Below are 12,552 nucleotides of genomic sequence, written 5' to 3' on the forward strand. Positions count from 1 at the left end.
TTTATGTTTCACACTAGCTTGTGGGTGAGGGAAACTCCCTGTCCAATAGGGAGAGTTCCCAAGGGCAACCCAACCCACTTTGACATCATTCCCATGGGTTGGCCCTAAACAATCCTAATGTGCCCTGCTCTGCCAAAATCCAACATAGCATAATCTTCCTTCTCTTTGTGAGTGCTCTAGGCACACCCCTCAGCTGTGTCTCGGGAAATGAGAAACTTCCCTGCAAACCAGGTCTAGAACAGGCTTTCCCACCACTAGGTTTGGTCCTACACTGACTACTTGGACAATGGCAGGGGCAGGCCTAGGTGTGAGTTACATCTGCCATGACAAGGGATGCCCCTTTCTGGGCACATTCCCCAGGCCACCCTGTCAGTAAGAGCTCACACCTCTTCCCAGCCATGGTCCTTTTGTTCTCTTTCATGGGAGCCATTCACAATTCCCAAAAGGCTGCCAGGTTACAGTTGGGAATTAACTCTGAAAAAACTACTAGAGGGTTTTAGGCATCAAAATGCCAACATTTTGAAAGTGGCATTTTAAAAATAGTAATTTAAAATCCGACCTGACCATCATATTGGAGTTTGAATTCCTATAAATTTGAGGCCCTCAACAATGGTTCTAGCTATTCCCAAACATGAGGCAGAGGGTCAGACTGATTGCATATGGCCATGTATGAACTGGGGTGGCGGAGTGAGCTAAAGAATGATGATGGATTAAACCCAGATCAGTTGCCTGGGGGTGAGTGCTTGCAATGTTCAACACTCCGTCCATCATCCCCTTTGGTTTTGCTTTGTTCGCCCTAAGTTGGCAGGGTATGCCAAGACATGGGTCCCTTGCTCACTGGATTCAAGCTAGCCTGGCTGATAACGGCTGATTAGCCAGAAACCGGTCCCAGGATGCTTGTTTCCGGTCCAGGGAAGACATGGCTTGGCAGTGTGGGCTGGACTGTTTCCCATGAGGCACAGGGTCAGACTGATTTGCATATGGCCATGTCTGAACTGAGGTGGTGGAGTGAGCTAAAGAATGATGATGGATTAAACCCAGATCAGTTGACTGGGGGTGAGTGCTTGCAATGTTCAACACTCCGTCCATCATCCCCTTTGGTTTTAACATTTTAAAAGTGGCATTTTAAAAATAGTAATTTAAAATCAGACCTGACCATCAAATTGGAGTTTGAATGCCTATAAATTTGAGCCCCTCAACAATGGTTCTAGCTTTTCCCAAACTGAAGTAATGCATTATAGGGTGTTATAATGTAACCCAGTCCCTTTCTACGCGAGAGCCAGCCTTTGCTGCAGTGAGAAATGACTCTGAAGATTTTTCACTGTCAGGATATGTAAATCCTAAGAACACATGTCCGACTTTTCAAATAGCATGGACCTTGCCCTATGGGTATTTAGAGTGTACCTTAGGGGTGACTTACAAGTATTAAAAAGGAAGATTTAGGCATGTTTAAAGGGTGGTTTTAATAGACTGGAATCATAGTTTTATAACTGCCATGTTAGGCTGCTGTGGCAGACTTGGAATTTTTTTTTATATTGTAACTTTTGTGGTGGCACATTAACTGCTGCAGTCCACTAGTGTCATTTAATTTACAGGCCCCGGCACATGAGGTACCATATGCTTGGGACTTACAAGTAAGTTAAATTTGCTAATCAGGGATTAGCCAATTGTACACATCTTTAGGGGCCAGAGCACATGCACTAGGTCTGGTTAGCAGGGATTCAGTGCAAGAGTTGAAAAACCAGCAACATGCGTCCAAAAATTGGAGGGTGATTATGCAAATAGAGGCTTTCCTTATAGTATGCATTAAGTGTGGCCTTCCACCAATTCTGGTGCTATCATTTTATGCACAGGCTTTGCATCATTTGTGGACCTTAATCATCAGTGATATGATCAATGCTGCAATTTGAGATGTTAGCAGGAATTATTTGAGATGTCATCAGTGAGTAGTGTGAGGTCATGAGGAATGGATGGCAGCGGTGTGAATAAGGGGCTGTACAGCTTATTGAAAAACCCAGTACGTTTTTATATTGCAACTGTTGTTTATGAATCGAGCAAATTGTGCATAAATATATATTGCTATAGAGAATAAATAAAGGCTAACTGCGCAATGTGATCCACTAAGGCCAAGTGGTTAGTAAATACCACCAGTTGGCAATACAAGACCCTATTTTACAAGTTACCCATTCTGGGCCTCATTCATGAAGGTAAACTTGCATTTTTGTGTAAGTACATGACTTGTGCATAGCCCACAATCGTAAACTTACACAAAAGTGTAAGTTTACCTTTGTTAATCAGGCCCTGAGAATTGTTTACATCACATGTATATTTTGGGCTAGTGAGCTTGAAAAAACATGTTTCTTCAAAATACAGCTAACAATGGGCCAAAATAAGTTAAAAAAGACAAAAAACAACAATGGCCCAGTGGTGGCTCCTCTGCTAAGGTGGAGGAGCGTTGCCCCACTGAGTTCAAAGTAAAAATAAAATTAAAATAATGCAACGTTAATAACGTTGTTATCATTGTATTTTTTTGTACAGAGCCCGAGCCAGGTAAGGGCGGGGTGGGGCTTGGCTGTCCTCACGGGGAGGAGGAGTGGTTGCTGCACCATAAGACCACATGATGGTTTGGCCGGCCATCTTGGGCCGGCCAAACCGTCATGCGCACTTAGCATGTTCTCCACCTGGCTGTACTGCAAGGCCGGGTAGAGAACATGCTATGATTTCACTAGAATCCCTCAATGGCATTACTAGATTATGTTACTCAGATTCCCAATATTTATTTTCTCTATACATAAATGTTTAGATATTCACATAAACCTATTTCAGTTCTTTGATAGCAATGGTTTCTATTTGGCAGAATAGTATGTACATTGTGCTTGTGCTATGGATGCACATTAAAAGGGTCTACTCACCCTGTCCATGTCCATCGTTTCAGCTTCCATGTATTCAGGGCTTCCGAGGGAGCCGCCTGACATTGGGGACATCATGTCACACCCTGACTACTTGGAAGGAAACGGTGAGCTGATCAAGCCCAAGAAACTCATAAACCCTGTTAAAGCATCAAAGAGTCACCAAGAGTTGCACAGAGAACTTCTGATGAACCACAAAAGGTGAGTAAGAACATCCTTCTTTTGAGTTTTCTCCATCTTTAGTTGCACTAGACGTCCATCTGATTTCACTAAAAGATAGAAGAATGTGTTGCATAAAAAAAAGAAAACCGTTTCTATTGTCTTACTGTTAGAAATAAGTCACCTGATTTACTAACTTGAGAATAAACTGGAAGAATATTGTAAATACAAACAACCCAGAATAGAAAAATATAAAATAAAAGCACATTCCTGCTCATGAGACCAAAAGGGTCAAATGGCGCACAGTGAATGACCTGTCTTTTGTAGTTCACTATATCCAGCGTTAGGGGACAGAATGCCATAAGTGTAATTCACAGTGATGTTGTCTCACGTTGTAACATTTTCTTCCTGTATTCTTTCAGCAGGGGTCTAGCCTCCTCTCCAGTATTTACTTGGAATTGTTTATTATTTGAGACTGCAATCTGTTGTCCTTTATTACTGTTTCCCTCTGTTGTTACAGCTCTTTGCAGTGCCCTTACTTTGCTATTAGTTTTATGGGAATGAAGTCCAGCCTACAGACCTTTCATTGGTGCTCTGACACACCAAATGACACTTGGCCTGAATGAGGACAGACTGGGTAGCACTTGGAGTGGACATGATGCATTGAAGTTGGAGTGGGGCAGACTTGATTCCTGTCAGTCTAAGGCTACTTTGAAGAGTCAAAGCCTACTAAAGCCTGAGACGAGGGCGGGAGAAGGGTGGTGGTATGGCCTTCCATCTGCACTTGGGCTATGAGTGCAGTGTTACAAGGTCCAGGGCAGGCACTCCCTCATGTCAGGGGACATTGTGACTGGTGAGCCACAATGCTTGACTAATTCTAAGAAGGCACTGAATTTAAGCCTGCATGTCAGTTCTCACAGGCTTGATCTTAATTGGTGCCTGGCGCCATTGATCCTTGCTACTGACTGAGGCCTTTGATGCTGGTTACTGTCTTGGATGTTCATTACACCTGGCCCCATTACTCCTCCGTACTACCTAGTGCCATTGATGCATATAACTGCCTGGGGCCACTGATAAATATATTGTCTGGTACCATCAATAAACATGCCAGTCTGGAGAAGTTGATGCCAGGACTTCCCGGGGCACTGTTGATTATTACAGTCATATTCAATTGATGTGCATTCTGTCTGTTATCATTAATGTTTACTATTGTTTCCCATCATTGATTTTTACTACTGGGGTCACTGATTGTCATTACTGTTTGGGGCCATCACTGTCTGTGCTACTTAGGGCCAACGATGCTTAGGATGTCTCGGTCCACTGATACTGGTTATAGTCTGGCACTATTGATGTTTATACTGTCAATTGCCATTCATGTCCGGTTACAGCCTGGGGCCAATGATGTCTATGATGTGAGGGGCCACTGATGTCCCTTACAGCCTGGGGCCATTGATTTATTTATTGTCAGAGTCAAATGAAGCTTTCTACAGCCCGATAATATTGATGCTTATACAGTCTGAGATCAGTGACCCTTGTTACATTGTTTCCTGTTACTGTCTGAAGTAACTTATTTTGGTTGCTGTCTGGTACCATTCAACCTCGTTACTATCTGGGGCATTGATGCGTGTTACTGTCTGGGATATTTGTTGCTTGTTATTATCTGGGGCCACTGAGGTATGCACTTACTGGGACTATTAATATACCCTTACAGCCCACTGCTGAGGTCTTGAACTCGAGTTATAGGCCTGAGCCCTAGTTGTAGGCCTAAGGGAGATAGCCTTTAACGACCAATATAGCTCGAGGCAAAATGACCATAAGATTGTTAGAACAATCCACCTACTATGGGTAGAGTGTTCTAAATTAAAAAGGAAGAAACTGAAAGACAAACATTGAAATGTTATATAAGCCGCGAGCCACTGCATGGTCTTCAATGGATCTCACAACTTTCCAATGTCGTAATGTTTTTTACTGTCTGAGGTAATTAATGGTTTTTACATCACAGGACTATTGATATGTGTAATTGATGCATACACTCATCTCATATGAAAAAAACAAAATACTCAAAAGCTTAATAGAACAGTAAATACAAAGTCCAAACACTAAGGACGTGTTTTGATTGTGCTGCTTACAATAGAGTGGATAACCACTTATATTTCCTCAAGCCTTGAAAAAGTCACGAAGTGACGAAACACATGTAAGCTGTACCTCTCTGAAGAACAGGAGTCTTTCAATCATCTGTATCTAAAGATTATTTGACTGTCTGTGTTTTACAATAAATAAGAATTCTACTCTCAAAAACAAGTTCTTACTGTTTGGACTTTGTACTTACTGTGCCAATACGCATTTTGAATGCTTTGTTTTTTTCCCTATGAGATGAGTTAAACGCACTGGTTTTATTTCCAGTGTGTTAATTCACCTTTGGTAGTAGGGTGGTTCAAACCTTTATAGCACCACCAGAATACTCTTGTCGCTCTTTGAATATTATTTCACCCACAGTAAACGTTGATGTATTTAAACGAGGTGTGATAACTGAAACCAATACTACCTAGCAATTATTGTTTTGATGCATATACTACCTGGAGCTACTGAGACATATACTGTCTGCAACAATTGATTCTTATGTTACCATGTTTATACTGTTTGTCTTGCATGTTATGCCTGTGACATTGCCTCATATGTTTATCAGGGGGCTTGGAAACATATGACTGTATGATGCAATTGATGTGTATTACCATCGGCGATATTACATGCATATAATGTGTAGATGATTGTTTCATGTGCTGCCTGGAGGCACTGATATTTTCTTTTTTTTTTTTGTGCCATGGATCCATATAGTGTTTGAGGCACCTATGCATATATTCTGGGAGACTGTCATTGCTCGTACTGCTTTAAGGGTGATGTTTGCATGTTGGGAAATGATATGGTCTGCATATATTGATGTGAACACCTCAATGCAGTTTTCCTTTAGCAACATAATTTGCAATGTGTTTATTTTAGTTCGTGTTAATGCTGTTTTACTAAGTTTAACACTTACACAGTTCTTATGTAGTAATTGTGCTAAAGATCATGTGATGTCCACTGCTGTGATTTGCTGCAGACACTGGTACCTATTGTGTCCCGTTGATGGTGGGTCAGGCTAGACAGTGCCTTCACATGTTAATGCTAAAAAAACACCCTAATGCACATAATCCCAAGAAGGAGTTGTAACCCTCTGACCCTGCTAGTACTACTGATGCATGGCAACTGTCATGGCAGGTATGTTGCATTAGGATTCTGAAGCTGGTGTGCTGCAGGAAAGATGAGAAACCAGATTTTGAATAGCTTTTCAGGAGCATTTGCCAGTGCCAGGTCCTGCCAATGTCCTGTATTTCTTCCCTTTTCTTTTTTGGGTTTGCTGCTTCTCTGGTTTCTGCAAGTTTGTTGTTCTCATAGTAAGTGGTGTAATTTGGCCAGCTTTAATTGGTATTGGGTCATTGCCATTATGTTGTAGGGTATCCGAATATACCACAACACAGCAGAGCCAACACGTGTATTACTAAGCGCAGGATTACTCCATGCCTCCCAGCGAACAAGTAGGAGTCTTGATCCTTTCTTAGAAGTCAGTGGACATTGCCCTTAGTTAACAGTGTCATCATTAACAAGGTGAGTCAGATCAGAAAAACTTTATTCGATTGTAAAACAAAACAATCATAAAAGTATACATATAAAAAGTCATTACAATTCATTGAAGAATATCTTATAACTAGTCAAAATTTCATGATTTCCTAAGGTTGGTAAAAAGAAATACATTTATACAGTTATCCTATTTCTAATAAATATCACTTGCTTCAAATACAGTGTAATTGTTGAAACATAGAGGTGATTATCCAACCGTTGGATATCATACATAGCCGGGTGGCATTGCCGATGCCCGATTTCCCTTAAAAACGGCAATAAAACAACTCGCCTGATTTGATGATAAAATTTACAAAATAGAACAACATGCATTGTACTTTGGGGGGAAATTTCATCACAGGGGCAGGGAGACAGTACATGAGACCAAACATTTGCTATTGGGAAGCTAACCAATCTATGAAACAGTCCAAACCTAAAACGGGTTAATAAAAATCTGTCATAGTTACCCGGAACATGAAGCAAGTAGGGTTGAATGTTAAAAGATGTTAAGATTAATTGATGTTGTAAAACAGTGGGTTTTAAGGCCTCAGCAGCATTTCTTATTGAATCTAAAAAGATCAGACCCTCTTTTTTGAGCTCCTTCCGTGAAATTGCTGAAATAGTAAGAGGATTTAAAAAATAATCCAATTTACCAATATCAGTTAGAAACTTTCGTACATAGTTCAGCCACGGTATCCTCATATGTCCATCCAGTTTTAAAACTTCTAACAATATATCTCTGTTAAGTTTAGGTTCTTCTTTTGTCCACACCCTATGCCATAATAGTACAGGTTCTAACTTAATGAGGTGCGATATATAAGAGAGCCCCAATTCTGCATGGCAATTATAATTAGAGGAACTCTTAGGGACTGCGAGGATAAATTTCAGGAAGGAGTTCTCAAGCACCTGGAGCTGGGTAGTATCCGCAAAACCCCAAATCCCAAGGTGAGTCTTTAAAAGCATTTCAATTCTCCATTAGTGCTGACCTCCTCGTGCAGTATTGTAAGTACTCATGGGCTCTAAATCCTCAAGAGTATAGAAAGAATAATGTTGGGGGTCTTTTTAGAAGCTCACCTCAGAAAGGCAAATACTTACAGTCAATAGGGGCTGATACAGGAACAATAGGAGATCAATCCCAGCAAACGAAGCTGCAGAAGTAGCCGCAATGGGTTGTCATCTAGTAATTGAGGTAAATGGCAACATAATCATAGAGTGAGTGAAATCTCCTGGCAGATAAGATCAGGATAGATTGCAAGCAACAGAGGGTAGAGGAAAGGTGTAAAGTGGTGCTCACCTTCTAATGGAGCTGTAGGAGTGTTCTCACCATCCACAGGGGTAGCAGTGCTAAAGGAAGAAACCCACATTAACAGAATCTGCTAATGGCTCAACAGGAGGCATAGTAGGAGGTGCAGGAATGGTGTGAAGGCTCAGAGACTGCTTGCCTATCATCAGGAGAGAGAGAAGCAGGTTCAAAGATTGTCCCAACAGATACTGTAAAGGCTGAGCCTCAAGCATGAGTTGTGTGGGCCCTTCAAAGGTAGAGATCTGCTGGGGAACCGAATGCCCTTCTTCATCTATTTGTGATTTTAGACCGGTGCCCCCTGGAATACCCGGCCACGCTGTATCTCTGCCGCAGCCAAAACTGTCAGTCTTTCACAGTCTACAGGTCACTATCTTTTCTTGTCTATTCCTGTTGTTCTTATTTCTTGCCTGAGCATGAACGACAAACATAAGACTAGACAAGCTTGATAACCGTGACCAACCCAGCGACCTGTTATTGCATAATTTTGCCAGCTTTGCACATCGGATAATTTGAACAATATACAACATCAATCACAGCAAAAAGGACTGAACTGCCAACCTCGAGCCAAAAGGACAAGGACTGTGGATGTATGACAGTTTTGGGGGGAACTTGGACATACGCTTTTAAACAGCACTGCGGTAACTTGCACAAGACATTTATTATTCAAATTTCTGAAGGTTTCCTTTTTAGCCAAAACAACAGCATTGAGTGAAATTAAGAAAATCTGAATCCAGATACCCTCTCCCTTGGTTTTAAGCTCAAAGTCCTATTAATCTGTCATTATACACTAATTAAGGTTTTGTAACTTTATTTATAACCATGTCTAAATTATGTTAACTAAATGTGCTATGTATATGCAACGGTTTTAATTAATCATGCATAATAAATTACCTTACCGTACCTATGTCTTGCCTGGTCTTATGTTTCATGCTACCTCCTGAACCTTATTGAGTAATGACAGAGTGGATGCTAGGATCAGCTTTAAAACTCTCTGCCACATTCACAAAGTATACTGGGGCAAAGACCCAAGAATACCGGCTGAACTTTACATCGCACTATGCCTCAACCAGAAACCTTTGTCATCATTCACCTACCTGATGAATGAACTACCTTTCATGAGTATGAAACATGAAGTCAGACCAATGAGTGTACAAAGGCCTAGACTTTGGCACAGCTACATTCATAACTTCTGGCAACAAACTGTTCAGGAAACTTCTCAACACTGATATATTCACACTGGCTTTCAACTGAGCTCAGCATAGAAGAGTGATCATCACTGAAGAACACAGAACATGCTTTTAACACTACTCAATACATCACAGTGGTTGCAATTACAAAATATCAGGCACAGTTATGCACTCTACTGACTAGACCTCTGCCTCCTTTTTATAAATGTGAATTTTTGTTCACTATCAGTGTTCCAAGTCTCATGCTGATCACTTTATAAAACTACTACTAAATAATAAATAGTATTGGGGTGAAGGCAGGTTCATGAGATGTGGTTGTTGAGTCTTCCACATATTGATCAATCCACACTTAGTAGCTGTTAGTTGATTGTTACAGTCATCCATTTGGGATTCTACTAACACCTGGAATATAGCTGTTTCATTGGTCCAGTAATAGTAATAAAAACTACAGGAACAACGTATGGACCTTGGTTGGACATGGATACTATTAATGGCAACAACAATGCCCAACAAGGTATCATTTGCAAGGACATAAAGGGATATTGGGTGATAGACCTAATATGCCAGAGAGCAAAATAACTTTAAGAGCATATAAACCAATAAAGATAAGAATACTGTGGAAACTGAAGGAAAGTTGCTTACATATCGCAATAATATAGGACATAAACAAAATAGTCAACAAATAAAGAAACAGTTGCATATGTGCTCAGTGTGAAAGGGGTGAACACACAGTACTAGTGAGTTAAGTAGTCAGCACGAAAGTGTAATTAAATAGCATGGTACGGTGACAGACTGTCCAATTTAATCTGCAGAGTACGTAAAATTAATCAAGTCCATGTAGTTCTTTAATTTGTCCTCTGCTAGGAGGAGAAATTCCAAGAATAGTCTTTGTTGTTATTACATCAACAGTGTTTCATTCCTTGGTGTATTTGATAGCTCATCATCAGGACCAAAACAAGGTCAGCGGAGCACATGTGGGAGTAACATGTCTCTGTACTGATTAAAATTTATATAAAGAACAGTCAAATTCAAATAAACTTTATTCAGATTTTTAGATAAAATCCATAAAAGCACAAAAAAACTAAATAAATACGTTTAAGGGTCTCTCCCATAGCCAGCATGAAATTTTGTGAACATAATTTGCCAGCATAAAACGGAAAAAGACAGACATACATAATAAAAGGGTTAAAAAAATCTCGGACATAGCCAGCGTATGATATTATAAATGCAGTTTGCCAACATAAAAAGTAATAGTCAGAATTTGTTTCTGCAGTTTGAAAAATACACAATTTGGGTTGTAAACATATTTAGTGCAAAACAATTTATATAAAAATTTAAATAATAAAACATTCATTAAAACACATCAATGTTAAATGTAGAGCAATCTAACAAGTAAAAAAGCTTCATGTAAAACCAATAATCATTTAAGACAGTGAAAAGGGCCTCACATGTTATTTTATTCAAGGGGGAACTTTTGTTTAGAGATAAAATTCCAGGCCCTTAATTAATCTACCTCATAACACAGCCTTTCTAGGTGACTCAGTGAGTTACTATTCCTAATTGAATTCTTAATATAGGCCGCAATAACATAACAAGTGTAAATATCTGACAATTTTCAGAGAAAATCAAAGGTCACCTGATGGTAAATGCGACCCTGTGTAAAAAATAAGGGTCAGAATACGCTTAGTATAGTATCTTTATAAAATTTGCAAAACAATATAAAGTGCATTGTAGATTGCCTAGCTTTTCCATCACATGAACACATAGGTAAGTTTGATGACCATGCTTTAATTTGGGAAATGCCACTGTGTGATGGAGTAACTGGAAGCGTAGTCTGATCAAATAAAATCTGTCCTGGTTATTAATCATGCTTATCAGATAAGATTGTATCCCTTGATGTATCGGGCCCTTACATTATCTCTCTAGTGTGGCCTTAGTTCATTTACTTAATTCTCTGTGGGCCTACCTTTTTCATAGAAAAATGGTACTTAACTCTTTCTTACTAAATTGCAAGATACTAGCGGGAACTCGGACAGTACGGTTTTCCTCCTGTTTCTTCAATAGACCATTTATATACCAAAACCGGGGGATTTTTTAGTACATTTTGTGCCTTGTTTTCTCAAGATACTGTGCCATTTAACCTCTTGAGTGCCCATGACGAGCTGGTCTCGTCATGGGCCGCGGTTGCGCTGTGCCCATGACGAGACCAGCTCGTCATAAACCCCGCCCGCTAATGAAACGCCCGGCACAGGGCGGGGAAAGGGGCGGGCACTCAAGGGGTTAATCACACTACTAAGATGAATGTGATCTTCTATGTGCAAAATGTCAAGTTCTTTGTGAGTTAAATAGGCTGCTAAAAGTCGACATAGAATGGTATTCTCCTGAATCTGAATCTGCCTGCTGTTTATTGTACCCTAAATTAGTGCCCCATATAAAATAACTTGGAGACATTTGCTTTTGTACAATCCCACAATTTCTCTAATGGGTTGTGTACCAATTTTGTTGACAAATCTAAAGACCGCATTAGAAGCTCAAATAAATTATAGATTTGTGGTCTTTAAAAGAGGTCCCCAGTGCCCATCCTTTAAGAAAAAGATGCCCAAATAGCTGAAGGTCTTTATCCTTTCTAGATTTTGGCCTGTTACAAATTGTATCTTGCCCATCTTCTTCCCTTTGCCATAGACCATGGTGTATGTTTTGGTTAGGTTAAGTTTTAGGCTTCTACCACCCATAAAAGATACCAAGTTATCAATTAAAAGCTGAAGGCCATTTTCTGTCCTGCATAAAAGCATTGTATCGTCTGCGTATATTAAAATTCGTGTGGCACGCAAACCGATTTTTGGTGCGTCTGCATTAAAACTTCGAAGCATGGGGTTGACCGTATTAATGTATAATTAAAAAATAAAAAAGGGGCCAAGACACAGCCCTACCTAATGCCTTTCGTCATCCTGAACTTATCTGTACATTCCCCATTTTTCCCAAAGCGCACGCAAGCTATTAAAGAAGCGTACAGCTGTGAGAGATTTTTTTTTGTTTTTTAATAAATGTTTATTGTTTTAATACAAACAACACCTATAGAAATATGCAATCAGGGTAGTATGTAATGAGGCGTGGTATAATCAAGGACACTTACTAACATCAGGCAAAGGCTCATATCACTATAATTACAGTCTCAAGAAACTGCTATTCATATGTCCTCGTCGCCCAGCCTGGTGAGCAAGTGTAAGTATCTCTACCCTGGCATTGCTGAGATATAAACTCCCATCCCTCCCTTGTATCCCACCCCCCTCACTAGTGGCGTAACTATATACATTCAGTTGTAATCACATGAGCTAGGTGG

General features: G+C 40.1%; 1 protein-coding gene across 2 annotated transcripts in view; it reads left to right on the forward strand.

Moving 5' to 3' along the window:
- FAM107A (family with sequence similarity 107 member A) overlaps window positions 1-12,552 on the forward strand; it is a 775,781-nt gene that overhangs the window by 602,817 nt on the left and 160,412 nt on the right. For both annotated transcript variants that reach the window (XM_085624739.1, XM_085624740.1), the window contains one exon: window positions 2,936-3,110. In XM_085624739.1, coding sequence (XP_085480865.1) covers window positions 2,936-3,110 — 175 coding nt within the window. The remainder of the gene's footprint in view (window positions 1-2,935; window positions 3,111-12,552) is intronic.

This window comes from Triturus cristatus, chromosome 9, assembly GCF_964204655.1.
Source record: "Triturus cristatus chromosome 9, aTriCri1.1, whole genome shotgun sequence".
In the NCBI taxonomy this organism is placed as follows: Eukaryota; Metazoa; Chordata; class Amphibia; order Caudata; family Salamandridae; genus Triturus; species Triturus cristatus.